Source organism: Citrus sinensis, chromosome 6, assembly GCF_022201045.2.
Source record: "Citrus sinensis cultivar Valencia sweet orange chromosome 6, DVS_A1.0, whole genome shotgun sequence".
In the NCBI taxonomy this organism is placed as follows: domain Eukaryota; kingdom Viridiplantae; phylum Streptophyta; class Magnoliopsida; order Sapindales; family Rutaceae; genus Citrus; species Citrus sinensis.
Genome location: NC_068561.1, coordinates 25426041 through 25444433, shown reverse-complemented (window position 1 = coordinate 25444433; position 18393 = coordinate 25426041). Strand labels below are relative to the sequence as shown.

The following is an 18393-nucleotide window of genomic DNA, read 5'->3' as shown; positions in this document are numbered from 1 at the left end:
AGAGTGTTTCTTTTAGTTTTTTTATTTATTATTTTAATGTTATATGAACTTATCATTTTACCCTTGTTTGGCGTTAAGTTGACGGTGGTTTGACGGAAATGGGGGTGCAGTGCACATAGTCGAAAGATGTGGGTGCGCGGTGCTAAATGTCTAAACAATTGGGGGCTGACGATAAATTACCCCAAGTTTAATGTGGAAAACAAATGTTTAATTTGTGAAATTTCTATTCTTACGTTGCGTACATATAAATATATACAAATATAAAAATAGCTTTTGAAACTTTGTTTCGTTCGATTCTTGACTAATTAAATTTACTCCCCTCCTCGGCATGTTGGTTTTGGACAATTAATACATGTATGTATAATATAATAAATACAATAATGATAATAATATTATTATAACTTTGCTGTTTGAATTGTATATTTATTATATTATATCATATCATATTGGGTGTGTGTGCAAACTCATGCTGTCCCAATTAACTGCTCGCCGATCACATTCATATGCATGCAAAATGAGGTGGGTTTACGAGATCATGTGCGTGGGAGACACATGACTTTGTCCCAACGATTCATCCCTAAATACTAGAAATGTTGACACACAATTCGTATCGTATGTATAAAATCCGATTATCTAAACCAAAACAATAAGAGTACCTAATTGTATACAAACGAGGGTTAGCATAAGGGACGTAGGGGACCTAACTTCTCTTCTACCAAATGACAAGATAACTAGCAAAATGTTCAACACAATGTGCACATGTCGTCCCACATATCTGCATTGTGTTTGTTGACTGAAATTAACTTGAATATTCTTAAATTATGTCCATTAAATTTGTCAAGAGAGTTCATATTTAATTTTGTTTTTACACAATTACAAAACAAATAACTATTTAATAGCTAGTCGGAATTATCGTTAATGATATAAATCAAGGGGATTGAGCTTCAAATATTTTGAAATAAATGATACAATTCGTTTTAGACATAAATATCCAAAATTGATTATGTGGATGTTGATTTAAGAGCTTCGAGTAGTTTTGTGATTATAAACATAAGTTGATGCTCAAAATAATTTAGGTGTGCGGTGTCCAATTAAGTATTTAAACTAACCAAATTTAACTAATTTGAATCAGCTTCTCCAATGAACTTCCGGCCTGGCGGTACCCGGTTGGAGCCTCCATGAGGGACTCTTTATCAAATTTTTCACAAAATGTGGAATAAGGGTAAATATGTTTTCAACATTAGTGGGAGTAAAGTAATGTCAGATTGTAATAATTTTTCTTACAAAATTGAATCAGCTTCTGATACTAGCTAGCCGCTTAATTGTCACGAGTCGGTGCATACCGTCAACCGGGAAACTTGGCTTATATGCATATACGTTTATATATATAGAGAGAGGGAGAGACTTTACAAGTCCACGATTCACCGATCCGCGTTATCTTTTGGACAATGGCACTGTGCTAGCACACATTGATCCGGCTCCAGCCTTTGCAATTACTGTAGGCTAAGGTGCTATAGACATAAAGAGTACCAAAATTTGAAAGCATCGTCGTGATGATTCTGATGCGAAGTTGAAAAGGTTTAATGCCAGCTCTCTTTTGCCTACCATTACTGCCAATTTCACATGCATCCATCACTTCACCCATGTAATTGCACTAATTGATGTCTCAATGAAAAATCCCAAAATCCTCTCGTTCGAAAGCGGGCGGGATATCTTGATTTTCTTTCAAACATTTCAAAGTTAGGTTACAATGCTCACATCCAAATCCAACCCTCCATACCACTGTCACCTGATACATCAAGAGGGAGCACGTATTAAATACCTTCCTCACCATTCAAACATGCATGGTAAAGGCAAAAGAAGTATACTTAAGACTGATGTGCTCTGACTTTTAATCCGTAAGATGGACCTCTTTATGTTTCATGCGTATACCAACTAGGTAAAATAGTATTTACAACTGAGGTGCGGTGACTTCAATCGCATAGACACCGACACCTACACTTTTTTAGGCACAAACAATAGTTCATTGGTGCTAAATAACCGTGTATAGCTACTAAGTAGCCATGGTCAGCTACTGAATAGTGGTCTATACGGTCAAATTGAAATTTTTAACGTGCAAGTGTTCGTTCTGGTTCTGGAAAAAGACTCACTAAGCACTACTTTTAACTAATGTGTGTGTTTTTCTAAAAGCAAATCTCCAGTCTGTTTAACCTTTCTTTTTTCCTGCCATTTTTGTGAAATTTTTGTTTTGGTTTGGCAACTGGGTAATGGAGTTCATGGGAGACTTATGGATTCATGTGTCTTTACAGTGTGTGTGTGTGTAAGCTACTTATTTTTTCAGGTCAATGGATGAAACCAAACTCCAGCTTGTAAAAACAAGTGATAATCAAAACTCTTCACATGTGCATTTATGGCCATTCTGCAGATTTCCAAAGCAATTTCTACCCACATAAATTTCTCACAGCCAGTAAATTGACTGAGAGAGAGAAATTCAAAGAGACCAAAAAGTAACAAGAGCTTCCTGTGATTCATTAACTAAAGGTGAAACCACTGCATGCTATAAGTGGCTAGCAGTTCACACAGGCCGTCAAATTTTAGGCTCCACTTGGTTTCATTTTTTGCAAAAATATGATTTAAAAAAAAAAAATTGAAACAGCCAATATTGTCTACAGATTTAGCTGAGAATTTATTTCACATTGACTAAACAGAGTATAAAGCTAGCTGCCTAGCCCAGCCACAGTGAATGTAATTAATTAACTATTGCTTTTGCCTCCATTTCAATTAACTTAATTCAATTATACAAAGCTGCATGGTGGTTGACTTTTTTTTTCTTCTAGGAATGCACAGATAACAGATCTACCGAGAAAGTAAAGTCAAACAACTAATAATTTTCATAACATCTAAAAAATAAAAGCTTGTACTCTCTTTTACCAAGATGCTAGTACATCCATATTCTTTTGTTTTAGTTTTTTTCTTATTCCGTTTTACGAAACTCATCCACTCAAGGTCAAAATTGATCACATTGGAGAATTCCTTTTTTTTTATATATATATATTTGTTTTCAAAGGTCACATTGGAGCATTCAGATCATTGTTAATGTGATAGAAATGGGTATTAAAATGATGAAAAAGACTAAGGATATCATATGATCATCACATAATGTTGTGAATTTTACACTATGTCCTATTGATGAAGGAGTCCCATCTGAAACTTAATTAAGGCCACTAAATGGAATTATAATCAGTAGAACTGTAGAAGAGCAATTACAAAATAATTAATAAACAGATCAAAAAGAGTCTTTAATGAAAGCCCTAAAACCAGACGCAGCTCTCTCATCAGAACATATCAGTGTCCTCATGATCATCTAATTTAAGGTCATTAAGATAATCTTTCCCACCTTGATCATCAAAAAGCCACTTCTCAAGCAATGACAGCTGTGGCATTTGATCATCATCAGCACCAGCACTGGGATCTAATAACAATTGCTTGCTCTCATAATCTTGAAAAGCGCTAGACTCAGGGGTCACAGATTGAGATAAATCGGTAGAATTTGACGAATCAAAAGACTCAAAACCAAACAACGATTCAAAAGCCTCTGATAATTCTATGGCAGTACTGTTGCTTGCAACTTTGCTTGGAGTCTCTTCACTAGAAGCAGATTCTGCCCCAGCAATGTGATTAACATTGTTATTAATTGAATTCTGATCAGTAACACCTGAGTTCGAAGAAGCACTTTTTTGAGCGTTTCTGGTCCACCCTTTGAGCAACTTAGCAATGTTCTCAGTGCTTGAAGCGTAAGTTGGTGCTTGAACTGCTGGTTTTGTGTAGGAAATGAACCCATTTGCAGGCTTCAATTCAGACAAAATACTCGCTTTATCTGGTGACAAGGCCGCACATAGAGCTTGCTTAGCCATGTGAATATCAGTCTGCAGCCTTCTCTCCCACTGGCCCCTTGAGATTTGCTGTGAAGAAGCTGAAGCTAGCTCATCTCTATATTGGCTATTATCTTCAGAGCAGCCAGCAGCAGCTAGTTGCAGCTTCTTAACCTTCTTCTTCAAGTGAGTATTCCAATAGTTCTTGATGTCATTGTCAGTTCTCTGACGGAGATAAGAAGCAATAGCAGCCCATCTGCAACAACCATCAAACAGTGCTCATCCAACTAATCACTTCTGATAAAAGAAAAAGGCATGCACTTAAAGAAAAAGCATTTTTGGAAATACACCTGTTGCCCAAAAGTGCTTGCAGATGAATTATCATCTTCTCTTCTTGATCAGTGAAATTCCCACGCTTGATCCCTGGCCTTAGGTAATTAGTCCATCTAAGCCTGCAACTTTTGCTGCATCTAAGCAATCCTGAAAACAAATTAAAGAGTATGTTACTCATCAAACTAATATGCAAATAAGCAAATTAATCATGAAAAAATTTTAAAAAATATGATTAACCTGTATTAGTGGGAACAGCCCTCCAATTTCCAGGGCCATGCTCTTGAATATAAGAAACTAAAATGATATCTTCTTCTGGAGTCCATGGTCCTTTCTTGATACCAATTTTGTCACAACAAGGTGGCCTCCCCATATCAAATTTGTTAAAGTGCTTCGGCTTCTTCTTCTTCTTCTTCTCACAAGCTCTTTATTATTAATTTGTTATCTTTTTTTTTTTTTTTTATGTTATTGAGAAATGCAAAGACAGGAGTCTAAGGCAAGAGTCTGCTTGGTGAGCATATATAGAAAAGGATATATTGTAGTGATGTGCAGCAAAGGCAAAGAGTCAAAAAGATGACAGCAAATGCATTAACTCAAGGGCCAAAGTCAAGCTGTGTGGCAAATGGCAGTAGTGTTGCTTTTACTATTACTATTAAAATTAATATTATTATTATGAGTTATTACTGGTATTACTTTCTTTCTTCTGCAGCATCACAAAACCGCGTGGAATTGAATGAGGGGTTTTAAATTGGCTTCTCACGGCATGGGAAACCCTAAAGTCTGCTTTTAATAATACTCTAAAACCAATGTATGTATGTAAAAATCATGAGTACGACTTGTTGAGGGTTTTTTTTTTCTTTTTTTTTTTTAAAAAAGCATTGAAAACGAAGCTGACCCTTGAGTCTGGTTACTAGTTTCTTGCATATGATTTACGCTTATTCAAACTTCGTGGTTCGTGTAAGAGAGTATATATCGAAATTGAAAAGATGATGGAATTGATGATGATTTTGGCGATGGAATTGAGGTGAATTCGTAAAGTTTTATAGCTGATGACCCATTATTTTGATCAGAAGATGATCATGCACCATGCGTGCATAACATATGTATAAATAAATATACGTAGAAGATGACCAAGCATGCATGTCATAGCCGAAATTTGTGTCCCTCATGTTTCTCAAAGTGATAATTAAAGCTTGGCCGACTGTATACGATTATGGTGTGTGATCTTGACGTTGGATCAGCTACCGTATATTGCCATGAATATTAAACAGAACTTAGTTTAGAAGCTTTTTAGAATCACTTCTGCACATGTACTGCTTATCAAGTAGGGACACAGAGAAATTTCTGAAATAGATGTATCATTTGATGAACTACATGCATGATTTTTTTTATTTTTTTTTTTCTGATCGAAATCACTTGGACAACGTTAACATTAGGTTGCAGCAAGTTTTAATAACATATTGAAAGTGAAACTCTCTTTTACAAGAAAATTAAGAATTTTAATTCTCTCAAAAAGGTGAGGATATAGCTGATTGAGTGATTTTATATAACAAGATAACCTAAGGATTGCCTAAATTTCAAATTAATAACTTAATTTTTCGGTTCCTCTAGTAAACATTCATGTGACCGTCATCTATAATAATCGTTGTGTTAGATGAAACATTCACATCAGTTATTATTATTATTATTATTATAATTTACATGTTCTTATACATATACTGGCATTTCGCATTTTTAACTCTCTCGGACGTTTTTGTAAGATATGAGGAGAGCAACTTCATTGTTTGATATTAGAAGATCACAGATTAAATATTGACTTAACTGAATGGGACGCTCATTATATTATGTCATATAATGCGAGAGAGGGAGAGGGCCAAGGCTGATGCACTTGAATGTGATAGCCATGCCATCGATCATAATGATTTTGGACCCGTCACTTAATGATCCATCGAAATCAATAATGAAAATGATAGGTTAATGGGTGAAAGCTTGTCTTTTCTTCTAATGTCTAAAGCCAACCGGCTAATTAATGAATCGTGGTCCCAATTAATTTTGAGATAAAATTACCCATTAATGGTAGAAGCAAAATGCGTTATGGAATCTTTTAGTCAGAGAAGGTTATCGATTTTTTTTTTTTTGAGTTCCCAATTACCATATTCGTTGATAATCTAACAATCGTACGCAAGTAATACACACACACACACACACACATGCACGATTGTTAGATTTTTTTTCTTTTTTTTTTTTTCGTGCAATTTTAAGAACCTTCGATCTTCTTCAACGTCATTCATCTTGTCGCTCTTTGCATTTCCTATGTGGCTTTTAATACAAAGAAGCAACAAAACATAATGCTTCTCTCTTTTTAAATACTCTAGTTAACACTATCTTATATATATACAGAGATAAATTATAATAACTTTTTTGAATTTTAATAAGGTCTAAAATCTTAAATTAGATCATCACTATATGTATTATGAATTTATGTTTTTTTTTCCCTTCGGCCATACACTATTAGATATACTGCTGCCACATTTTTGCTTGAATCATATGATTGACTTATCATTCAATGAAGCAAAAATGTTAGTTGCTGTGACATTTCAGAAAGTGGGGGATAAAAAGAGAGAGAGTCATATTTGCTTTGGTTCATCAAAAACTATTTCGCATCAGTTTAAGCATTTGGCATGGATTGGGTGGCAAGGACAGCTACATGAGAAGCGGGTCCGGTGCTGATCTGAGCAAGTTCTGAACACCGAATCAATGGTCAGCAATCGCCTTATGTGGACCCTAAGCAATTGCTGACCATTGATCCGGTGCTCAGGACTTGCTCAGATCAGCACCGGATCCTGATCCAGCTACATGTGGCACAAAACTTAGACCCAATTTGAAAGAGCCATGTGCAACAATATCACAAAATCTCTTCCCATGTGTAGGAAATAAATTAGCTCACCTACTATAATATTGCTTTAATTGCTGATTTTCGAGTCCATTATTTCACAAAAGTCGAACTTTTATTACTCCCTTGGGCCTGCAAATTTATCACACACACGTACTCGCACATTCAAAGCAACTCGATCTCTATAAATTTTGAGAGAGTTTGCATAAATTTATATATATATAGTTTGAATTGTGCTTGTTACAAGTTTTTTTTTTTTCCCCTTATTGCAAGATTTTTCATTTCGAGAGAGTTTTGCATAATTTTTCTTTCTTTTTGTAATTAGCATCACATCACTGGGAATATGAGACGCTGTTGTGGTCCTTATATTACACTGTGAAGTACGAGCATGAAACTATTAGTTAAGGGAGGGGATTTCGTAAACCCCACAACGTTTAGGGTCCTTATTTTTTGGGGATCATCCTGTCAACATCGCTTTTAAGACGTAAATAACATTAGTGGTAAAGGTAGGCAAAGCTTATGTTACATTAGCTGTATGTTACAGTTATAAATTTTTAAACCTTTAGAAAAGATAATAATTATTAAAAAGGTCAATAAATTTTAATGTTTTACATTATACCCTAAGTTGTTTATACTCCAGGTTGTTTACACCCAAGCTGCAATATTTCAATTTTTTTTTAAGTTCTTCATTTATATTTATTGCAAAGTTAGTATCAAATTGCTCAACAATTTTTTCTATTTTATTTAATCGAATCTTTAACTTGTTTAATTTTATATCTATTGAGTTTTTATTCATTATATTAATAATCTCTTGGTTTAATATATCATGATTTTTAATGTTGAAATCTTTTATGAATTGTTTAACTTTATTAAATTCTTTACTTAGTTGATCACTTGATCTCTTAACTTTTTAATTTATTTTATATTCTTTCATTGAAATTATTAATTTCTAATATTTTGTTTACCATTTCTATATCATTTATAGATAAATTTAGATTTTCTAATTTATTTAATAAATATAGTGACATTCAATTTAATTGATTATTTCTCCACATGTTTGAATCATTGATAAGATTAAAGAATTGGAATCTTTTTATTAGAGGCTTTAGTAATTTATTCATTGTACCATCTTTTTAATAATTCATTAGATTTATTACATATAATATCTCTTATAATTCATGATACTAAATTTAGATTACAAAATCTGTGTGATGGCATTGATGATATGTATTAGTTTATGTCTCAAGAGAGACAAGAAATCATAAATGTAAGTGCAAAAATATATTCAAAATTTGTGGATCTTTATGAATATAATAATCATTTAAATCTTTATAAAAATGTTGTAAAAACTTTATGAAGTTTTAAAAATAAATGTAGAAAAGATGGATGAAAAAATCATTTAAGTATAAAAAATCAATGAGGAGTTATTTGAAAAAATAAGTAAACATATGATCAGAAATAAAATTTTATGTAAACATCTATTTTACCTGTACTTTGTTTTATGTTAAAATTATTTTTATCCATTGGATTTAAGGAATATCAAAATCAATGGCCTATATTCATTGGTTGTTTGTTACATTATATGTAACGTAAGCTTTACCGTAAAGGTAACATATATACCTGACCCTATGCTCTCACAAGTCTCTATGGGCTATGGCTAAAGAACTAGACCTTATATATATATATATATTAAATGTTCCGCCACATCTACACGACTACACAATGACTATTTCGTCTAAAAAGGTAGGAGAGTGGCAAAACTTAAATTAGTTCTTTTAAATCATACCTTTCTTTAAAATTTGAAATTTTGAGTTAACTAATTAAAAAAAGGAATTTGAAGTCACACCGTCAAACCTGTCAAATTTATGACTCTGCGTTGCAAAATATCATATTAGCCCAAATGGGGAGTATGGGCAAAGACCATCCATTAAAGCCCATGGTGAAACTTTAGGCTTGGCTCAACACCAATCCATCGAAGAAGCCTTATAAGCCCATTAATTTGTAGCGAATATATGGGCTAATTTAGGGAGGCAATATTTCTTGGACTACCCTCCTAGGGCCAATAATAGTTATTCGGTTACAGTTACAATTTTGCAGTAGCATTGGATAATCGTATTGTTTTCCGTACTTCAATTGTTCCGCGTCTCGTGAAAATTGAACTCCTAATTTGAAATGAAAATGGCCCCAAATGAACAGAATTAATACAAGAAGATTTTAAAATACAATTGACAAAAAATATAGTAACATACAGTAATTTCTCGCCATCTCAATCAATGAAAGTTAAGAACTGAGATAACGCACATGGAATAATCAATCCCACAATTAATTATTGCTATCTACACACAAACATGGATTCTGAAATAAGTGCTTTCGCGTTAAGTGCTTTTTGTACTCTTCTCAGTTCTCATTAATCCCCACCAATCAATGTTCCACCTTCACAAACTCATAATCATTCACTTGACCGCAGTTTTAGCCTTATCCCCATTCTCACAACCCGCAATCCATGCGCAGGGATTATCTATCCAGAGAGCAAATTTTCTATCATCTGATGGATTTGGCGACAATTCAATTCCAATTATTTTTGTTTTACTAGGCCGCATTCCAAGTGAACTCCAAGTCAAATTTTTTAATTATTTTCCACAAGATCTTGTGCATGGAGGGATGTATACAACAGGCAAGATTTTGATTTTAGACCAAGTGGGTTTGTGGCTTTCGTTTCTGTTTTTCATCTAGTCACTTCAAAATTGGTGGGGAGGTGAGAACACAAAACCCTTAAGAAACCTCTTTATTTATTTCATTTAATTTGTTTTTTTTTTTTTTTTTTGTCTGCCGTTGCATATATCAATTATTGAATACACGCATTTCACATCCATGCCATTTTTCCTTTTTCCCCTTTTCCCAAAAAATAAAAAAAATAAAAAAAAAAATTTGCTTTTACATGTGGAGCCGACACGGTTTTAAGATTTGATGCTTTATACATACAAATTGTTTATTAATTTGTCGCATTGTGTGTGTTTCGTTTTCTTTCTTGAGGGGCTTATTTTATTTATTTTATTCATTTATTTGAATGAATCGGGAGTTGAAATGAAACTTAGGTTGTTGATTTCTTGTTTTGGTTTACACGTCACCGGCGATCTTTCGTTTTGTATTCCCAGTCGCAGGATTAAAATTATTATTAAAAGTCATCCCGAGGTTTGGATATTTTAAGCTGAACGAATTTTAAGACCCAAATATCATTCATTATTTCTTATTCGTATTTTCTTTATCTTTATCAAAACACAATATCGATCTGATCTAATTGTTGTTGAATTTGATTCTTTACATTTTAATTAAATGATTTCCGTGGATTATTATTCTTTTTTCATCTAATCTTTTTATGGGCCCAAGATATATCAGATAAAATATTTGCTTTATGGTAATTGAATTGCCCTTCGATTAAAAAATTTTCAGCTTTCAATTAAATAAACGGGGTTGTTGTAAAACACACGTTTCCCACAATTTTCATTTGAAAAAGTTCATCATTTTCAATTTGATATGAACATTCTTTGATCCATATGTTATTGATAAGATGGATTTTTTTTTTTTTAAAAAAAAAAATTTAAAAATATTATACTTCAAAATCATGTAGCCATGGTGGCCTTCCCAGTCAATCTGCATGAAAATGACTAATTTTCTAGGATGAAAGATCAAACCAGTCGGCATTGAATAGTCTCAGATCGAGTCAATGTAATAATCATGCGTCAGCTGTAACTTGTTTCTTAAACCTCAACTATATAATTTCTTCTTTACTAAGCTAAGCTTAAGGAGCAGTCCCATTTACCCAGGTTCAAGTCTCTTCATTCCCGTAATAAACCTTGTACGTATATATTTGATTAGTTTTTTTTTTTTTCAATTAAACTTGCGACATTTTATGAGATCACAGATTAGGTAGGTTTCAGAATCAAATTTTGAGTACGAAAAGCATGTGAGGTACCTATTTTAATGTGTGTTCGGTTATGCACATAAGTATGATTGTATGAAGTGAGCCGCAAATATAGATTCATCAGTATACCCCACGTATAATAATATCATTGTCTAGCTTTTTTTGGTTATTTTTTCACAAATAGAAAAATTTCAGTGCTATAGAGAAGATAAAATAGAGGGTGCCCTAAAATGAACATTAAAATAAAGCCTTTGACATTAAGGTGAAACGTATTTTTCGGTACACCGATTGTATGCACTGCACTGAAATTCTATATTGATCAAAGTGGCTTTTCATTATAATGCTCTATCAAAAAGGCTTCTCATGCTTGCTTTCCCATGCCAAAGACAAAAGCAAATTAGAAGAATCGGAAAGCAGCAATGGAATTTATTTTATCACTAAAATATTTTTCTTGATTTATTATTTTTTTTATTTTTGAAAAAATCAAACCCTTATAGTTAGATTTTTCTAAAGAATTCTTCTTCTCTTGGCATGCCAATTTTGTTTTTATTTGTGCAATTTGTTTTATAATATACCTAATTAACAATTTCCTTACGTTGACAGGTAATCCCACGCACCTTTATCAGGAATTTTTTTTTGGAAACTTGAAAATTCTCACCGACATAAATTTCAACTATTTTTTCTTCAAATAAATAAATAAATAAATATGCAAGTATAAAACGTCAAGTTTCAGTTTAACCCAATATAAGAATATTTTCCCTCACGAACTCAAAATCTTTGAATACTACAAATTATACGAGACTGAACGAGACCCTTCAACAGAACAAAATCTAATGAGATAACGTTAACGGCTTCTCAGAATTTCCGGTGATTTAAGCAACCCTGAGATTAGCTCAAATCAAAGCTCAGTAGCTGACAAGTTCTTTTCTTTCCTCAATTTTAGCTTTAACAATCATTCTCCTTAATTAGGTCGGATTTCAACTTCTTTAAATCTTATTTGATTTTAAGTCTTCGAATTTTGGCTTATTTTTCTTTTGGTTTTTTAACAGGTGAAAAGTCCATTCTTGCATGGAAAATTCAACGTGGGAATCAAAAGTTTCATGAACTGCTCTGTTTTTTGCTTCAGAATGAATAAATAAAGTGACTGATGGGTTATATTTGTTGCTTCAAAAAAGTTTGTTTTAGCTCGAAAAAGCAGTTGGATTTTTGAAAATGAGTCCTGCTAATGGATTTGTGTCCCAAAAATTGGTTCTTATAGGTTGCTCTTTCTGGGTTTATGCCTCATCTCTGTTTCTTGCTCTGTTTGGTCTCTTCAACAAGTTCTTCTTCAGGTACTCAAAAGCTAGAGCTATTCTTATCATTACTGTTTTTGAGTTCAATAACTAGAAATTTTTAATTCTATTTCATTGAATAATTTGTTTCTTCAGAGCTCAAGGGGATGAGAATTCGGAAAAGAAAAACTCAAATTGTTTGGCAGCTTCTACTTCAATTAAGCCCGAACCTGAATTGGATGAAGCAAAAAGTGATTCTGTCGAGTTTCATGGTACTGAGAACGGCGAAGAAGAAGATACTCCAAAGTTCTTTTTCAAGTTCAAGTTTCAGACTTACGAAGAATTTAGTAAAAGCGACAAGGGGAATTTCGATTTTATCCCATCTACAAGCACTAGCAAGTATGAGTTCAAGTCTGATAATTACTCAAGTAGCTTCTTTGAGGAACCAAAAGATGTGAGCTTTACTGTGAAAGAGTTATGTGCCGGTGCAAGATTTGATTCTTTTGCTAATCAGCACTCTGAAGATGAACGAGAGAATTGCAAAGATAATGTATGCAAAAAAGAGGAGGAGGAGGATGAGCAAAATTGTGAAGATGCTTTAGGGGATACTGGGTTTCTTTCAGAAAATGACTTCATAGCTAAAGATTCTGACTCGGGTTCGATTGCTTCTAGCAATGAGGACTTGTTCACAAGTCAATTTGTTGGTTCAACAAGTGAAGGGTTTTTGTCGGATACAGATTTTGCAGAAGCATCAGAGAATGTAAAATCGAATGAATTTGATGATGAAGCTTGTGATACTGATATAATGGAAGAGCTTGAAGAATTGGAAGAGTCCAATGTAAACTTTTCAAAAACTACTCAAGAATTTGGCCGCAAAGACAATGATGAAGCAACAAGTAGTGTGAAAAATTGTAATAATGACTCCAAGATGCATTTGGATTCTGAGGATTCAAATGGATTGGAAACTTTATGGGAGCATCAAGATTTGATAGACCAGCTAAAGATGGAGCTTAAAAAGGCAAGGGCCATAGGACTTCCCACTATTTTAGAAGAATCTGAGTCACCAAAAATAACAGAAGATTTGAAGCCTTGGAAGATTGATGAAAAGTTTCAGCATGAGGATACAATGGGCGAGCTTCACAAATTCTACAAGAGTTACCGGGAACGTATGCGAAAATTCGACATCTTGAATTACCAGAAGATGTACACAATAGGTCAGTTGCTTCCCTTGCTGCAGAATCCTTAATTATTGCATATACTATTTAATTTAAATGATTTAAGGGTATGCCTCTATTTTTCTTTTATTTATTTATTTATTTAATGCTGTTTAAATTAGTCTTTGCAAGTTAAATAATATAATAAGGGTACTGCTTATAGATCTAATTAATTTAGTTAGTTGAAGGTTCATTTGCATGCTACTTAATGTCACCCAACCAACTTTTTACTTTCAACTTAGGCCCTCACCTTATTATTTAACAACACACGTATCTTATTTTGGCATTGCTTTACCTAAATCCTGCACTAGTGTTTAGTGCTTCATTGAAATAAAAATAAATATTTTATATATTTTCAAAAGTTCTTTTAATGTTAGAAAGCAACGTGAAAAAGGCTATGTGCGTGATCTGATTTGAGTGAGCTGACTTTTTGGGCTATAATTGATTCATGGTGGTCACTTGCAAAATTTCTCTTTATGTAGTTTCATTTGATTGAATCACATTGAAAATTTGTTCCTTTAAAATGTGCGGACATTTGCACGGGAAAAGAACTCTGAAACCTCTGATGCATGTGTTCTACGTTCAATCTACAGGCTTTCTCCAGTCAAAGGACCCACTTCAATCAATTTCGGGCCTCAAATTTTCACCTCCAGGGGTCACATCTGTTCTTTCCCAGAATTTTCTTCTAAGCAAACGGAAAAAGTCCGAATTTGACCCAATGAAGCAGTTCATTAGAGAGTTGCATAGTGATTTAGAAGTAGTCTATGTGGGACAATTGTGTCTCTCTTGGGAAATTCTTCACTGGCAATATGAAAAATCCTTGGAGCTGTGGGAATCAGACCCTTATGGAATATGCCGGTACAATGAAGTTGCTGGAGAATTCCAACAGTTTCAAGTCCTCATGCAAAGATTCATCGAAAATGAACCATTTGAAGGACCCAGAGTTGAAAATTACATTAAGAACCGATGTGTGCTCCGTAATCTTCTTCAAGTTCCAGTCATAAGAGGTGGGGAACACACAACACAACATAATGGGTAACATTTTTTGATGTATTAATATTATAGCAGCAAAACAAACGTTTGACTGATGCAAAGCCTGTCGTTTCTGTTGCAGAAGACAGCAAAAAGGACAAGAAAGCAAGAATGAAGATGAAAGATGAGTATGCAATCACAAGCGATATGCTAGTTGAAATCATGGAAGAATCAATACGAATATTTTGGAGGTTCGTTCGTGTTGATAAAGATGCTAACATCATGATCCAAAAGAGTCGAAAAGGGACTCAAATCGAGCCACAAGATGCTTTAGATTTAGGGCTTTTAGCAGAAGTTAGAACCAGTCTTCAAAAGGTACATAATTTTTCATTTAAGCGAAGTACTAAACTATATATGATGTCACATTATAGTTTAATTTATCATTTTTATTTGGAATTGCAGAAGGAGAAAAAGCTCAAGGAAATATTGAGAAGTGGGAACTGCATACTGAGGAAATTTCAGAAGCAGCAGGAGAATTCAGATCAAGTGCTTTACTTCTTCTCTCAAGTTGATATGAAATTAGTGGCAAGAGTTCTGAATATGACAAAATTAACGACGGATCAGCTGCTTTGGTGTCGAAATAAATTGGATAAGATTAATTTTATTAGTCGAAGAATACATGTAGAGCCAGCATTTTTGCTTTTTCCTTGTTAAATTGGTACGGTACATATTGGCTGTGTCATTGTAGATCTATGCTTCTTTAAATAGAGATGTTTCAGAGAAACTATGGCTTGCAATATTTTATATTTTTATTAAAGGAAAAAAAAGCGTATACATAATATGTCAAGAATGGGATTCGAACCCATGCCCTTTCGGACCAGTACCTGAAACTGGCGCCTTAGACCAACTCGGCCATCTTGACAGGCTAATGAATTTTTCTTCTTCCTTTATTTAATCATATCTTTTATTTTTTAAATAACATCCTACACAACCCATGAGTTAAAAACGTTCTTACTTTTTCTCTATTTCAAACGGTTTTCTTTTTTAAATTTGAAAATTCATTAAGTACCCTTCTTGAAATTATTAGAAATCTGTTCAAACAAAGTTTTAACATCAAATTAATTGGACTTAGCTGAAGTAAAAAGCAATTGTGGGTGCTAGTGCCTAGTGCTAGACTGTGAGTTCTGCCAACTACTAAATTCTTTTAGAATAATACAAGACGTTGAGATTTAATAGGATTCAAATTTCACTTCACTTGCATTAATGAAGGTTCTTGTAAATTGTAAAACAACAATTACAACCATCAAGCACGAAAATGTTTTAGAATTTAAAAATTGATTCCAAATGGACCAAATCCTAGAATCCTAGGCCCGAAATGAAGCCCAACTAATTATTCTATTCACACGTCCACAAATAGCAACCTGCATGTAGTCAATCCCAACCGTTGGTAAACAGAACCTAAAATCACAGCCATTCGATCTAGGTTTTTTCAACTCTCAAATCCCTCACAGCCCATAAAGCTCTTCTTCTTCCACCTCTATATCCCACGAAAGTGATTTTTTTTTTTAAAATCTCATTAAAAGAAAAGAGACTAAAATGGTTCAGCGGCTAACATACCGCAAACGGCACAGCTATGCCACCAAATCAAGCCAGCACCGGGTTGTTAAAACCCCTGGTAATGTTTGTGAAAAACCCTTGTGTTATTTCTTTTAAAATTTTTTGTAATGTGGGCATCTTTCATTTTCTATTATTCTGTTTGAATGAGAATAAAAATGTTAGTTTGATGTGTTTTGAAGGTGGAAAATTGGTGTACCAGAGCACCAAGAAGAGAGCTAGTGGGCCTAAGTGTCCTGTTACTGGCAAGAGAATTCAAGGGGTATGTATTCTCGTATGATTGATGAATTTAATGTAAAATAACATTGAAGCTCTGTTTTTTTATTTTTTGGGTGAAATTTACAGTTTTTATGATTATGCATTGGTGATAATTCGCAAGATTTAATTGTGTGAAACAGTCTAGTGAAGGTCTGATTTTGATTTAGCTTAGTGGATGGAAAGCTTTTTTCAGAAATTACTTGGCAGTCCACACCTAGCTGCTTATTTTACTTTTACATATTCTATTTGAGGATGACCTTGTTCTCGGAAGTGCTAGATAAACAAGAATGTGTTATGGAAGTATGTCTCTACTTGAAAGTCACATTCTGATGTGTAGTTTTGTGCAATTTCTGAGTTTTGTACTGTGCCATGTTTGTCTCCTTAAATATTCAATGCTGTGATTTATGAAACATTTCTCACAATAAAAATTTGGTGGGAAACAAGAAGTTTGATAACTGGCATCTCTATAGTTCTTTAGTTCTCTCTATAAAATGTTTCTTTCAAGTTGAAGTTGTGGTAGCCTGTTTTTTGTGTATTTTTCATTTGCCAAGTATGGTAATTAGCAGGGTGGCTCAAGTAATGTCAAGAGTGCAAGTTGTTAGTTTTAATTTTTCATGTGCTTTTGATTGAGCATGGCTATTGAATGCTTTGCAGATTCCTCACTTGAGACCTGCTGAGTACAAGAGGTCTAGATTGTCAAGAAACCGCAGGACTGTGAATCGTACTTATGGTGGAGTATTGTCTGGTGGGGTTGTCAGGGAGAGGTATTATTGTGAATACTTAATGAGCATTTGCTGCTCTTTATCAGTTAAAGGTGATTCAAGGCAAATCTGATGGACTTCTTTTGTTGTTGCTGTTTTATAGGATAATTCGAGCATTCTTGGTGGAAGAACAGAAGATTGTGAAGAAGGTTTTGAAGATCCAGAAAGCAAAGGAAAAGCAGGCCCTAAAGAGCTAGAAAATGGGAAAATAAAAGCTAATCCTTTTTCAACTGTAGAACGTGGGATAGAGAAATTTTGGTGTGATTATGATCAATGATGTGGTACTGAGAGAGTTGAACGTTCTTTTATATTATTTAGTCTGCTTGATATTGATTACTTAAATTTTGAAGAGAAATCAATTACCGGTTCTTGGTTTATTAAAATTAAGTAGTTAATTTTGAGAATCATTCAAAAGTGTTGAATTTTTAATGATTTTGTTTTGGTTTGTTAAGTACAACATAGACAATGAAAGTGAGATTCTGTCCGTTTGCCCCTTTGGTCGTCGGAACTCGTGGCCGTAGACTCAGACTTAGGTCCGCTTGCTTCGGTTTCAACATTCGACTTCCATTAATCTCAGTTGAAGTAGCAGAAGAAACGCAAATGACAACCGTACTGGACTAGGGACATGCACTCAGTTCTTGCAACTGATGCCAATTATTCGATCTTGTCCAATCTGAAATATATGGCCTGCGATTATGCCAAGCAGAAGCAACACTGAAGTTAATAATCATTAGATCTGTGGAAACCGATAAGAGAAGATGGATTTTTAGTGGTTTTTTTTATTCCCCTGCGTCAAAAAGGATGGTAATGGAGAAAGAAGTAAAAGATTTACAAACAACAGTTTGTTCTTTCAAAGCAATCTATAATATGAAATTAAATTAGAGGCATTGTTTCCTTTGTTAAGCTGTAATCTTCCGAGTCAAGCTTATTTCCGCCTCTGAGTGAAACTACGCTACTCATGTAAATTTCAGCAAAATGTAATCTTAGATCCTTATGAATATGAAACCTCTGATTTCTTGGATGCCAAGGTTGTAGCATCTTCGAATTCCATCCCTGGCTCCCACAACAAGCTCATCATTTTTCCAAAATGCTATTGACCTGTGAGATTTCAAATTGGGTCTAATCGTTAACAATTTTTTTCCAAGTTCCATTGACATCAGAGCCATCCATGACTCACATCTCAACGAACTGGGTCAGCACTTTACCGCTTGAAGCCATTATAGCAAACCCATCATCAATTACCATTTCATCGAGAGTACTGCGCGAAGAAGAAACAATGGCTTTTA

At 33.9% G+C, this 18393-nt stretch overlaps 3 protein-coding genes and 1 non-coding gene across 5 annotated transcripts; 2 read left to right on the top strand and 2 right to left on the bottom strand.

Annotated features, from left to right (window-relative positions):
• Positions 1–3205: 3205 nt before the first annotated feature.
• LOC102610405 (myb-related protein 306-like) lies at positions 3206–4752 on the bottom strand. The gene is made up of 3 exons (XM_006482527.4): positions 4443–4752; positions 4223–4352; positions 3206–4128 (listed from the first exon to the last, which is right to left on the bottom strand). Exons 1-3 carry the CDS (start codon positions 4573–4575, stop codon positions 3336–3338), a joined length of 1056 nt encoding a protein of 351 aa, XP_006482590.1. The 5' UTR covers positions 4576–4752; the 3' UTR covers positions 3206–3335.
• Positions 4753–11746: 6994 nt separating this feature from the next.
• Positions 11747–15258, top strand: LOC102609883 (uncharacterized). 2 transcript variants are annotated; one of them, XM_006482525.4, is made up of 6 exons: positions 11749–11986; positions 12067–12348; positions 12445–13502; positions 14096–14509; positions 14617–14849; positions 14937–15258. In XM_006482525.4, exons 2-6 carry the CDS (start codon positions 12230–12232, stop codon positions 15186–15188), a joined length of 2076 nt encoding a protein of 691 aa, XP_006482588.1. In that variant the 5' UTR covers positions 11749–11986; positions 12067–12229; the 3' UTR covers positions 15189–15258. The 2 variants fall into 2 exon arrangements, with proteins under 2 accessions (XP_024955728.1, XP_006482588.1); XM_025099960.2 differs by having other exon boundaries at positions 11747–11986; positions 14617–15258.
• Positions 15259–15315: 57 nt separating this feature from the next.
• TRNAL-CAG (transfer RNA leucine (anticodon CAG)) lies at positions 15316–15396 on the bottom strand. The gene has a single exon. It is a non-coding gene; the product is annotated as a tRNA-Leu (tRNA).
• Positions 15397–15980: 584 nt separating this feature from the next.
• LOC102609582 (60S ribosomal protein L34-like) lies at positions 15981–17511 on the top strand. The gene is made up of 4 exons (XM_006482524.4): positions 15981–16149; positions 16271–16350; positions 17001–17110; positions 17211–17511. The coding sequence occupies exons 1-4, from the start codon at positions 16071–16073 to the stop codon at positions 17302–17304; spliced, it is 363 nt and encodes a 120-aa protein (XP_006482587.1). The 5' UTR covers positions 15981–16070; the 3' UTR covers positions 17305–17511.
• Positions 17512–18393: the final 882 nt, after the last annotated feature.

Excerpts from the sequence above, each read along its gene's own strand:
- LOC102609582 (XM_006482524.4), top strand. The coding sequence starts at position 16,071 with ATGGTTCAGCGGCTAACATACCGCAAACGGCACAGCTATGCCACCAAA. Across the intron at positions 16,150-16,270 it reads CCGGGTTGTTAAAACCCCTG|GTGGAAAATTGGTGTACCAG; the intron begins GTAATGTTTGTG and ends TGTGTTTTGAAG. Across the intron at positions 16,351-17,000 it reads CTGGCAAGAGAATTCAAGGG|ATTCCTCACTTGAGACCTGC; the intron begins GTATGTATTCTC and ends AATGCTTTGCAG.
- LOC102609883 (XM_025099960.2), top strand. The coding sequence starts at position 12,230 with ATGAGTCCTGCTAATGGATTTGTGTCCCAAAAATTGGTTCTTATAGGT. Across the intron at positions 12,349-12,444 it reads TTCAACAAGTTCTTCTTCAG|AGCTCAAGGGGATGAGAATT; the intron begins GTACTCAAAAGC and ends TTGTTTCTTCAG. Across the intron at positions 14,510-14,616 it reads TCAAGTTCCAGTCATAAGAG|AAGACAGCAAAAAGGACAAG; the intron begins GTGGGGAACACA and ends TTTCTGTTGCAG.
- LOC102610405 (XM_006482527.4), bottom strand. The coding sequence starts at position 4,575 with ATGGGGAGGCCACCTTGTTGTGACAAAATTGGTATCAAGAAAGGACCA. Across the intron at positions 4,353-4,442 it reads GGCTGTTCCCACTAATACAG|GATTGCTTAGATGCAGCAAA; the intron begins GTTAATCATATT and ends ATTTGTTTTCAG. Across the intron at positions 4,129-4,222 it reads CAAGCACTTTTGGGCAACAG|ATGGGCTGCTATTGCTTCTT; the intron begins GTGTATTTCCAA and ends TGGTTGTTGCAG.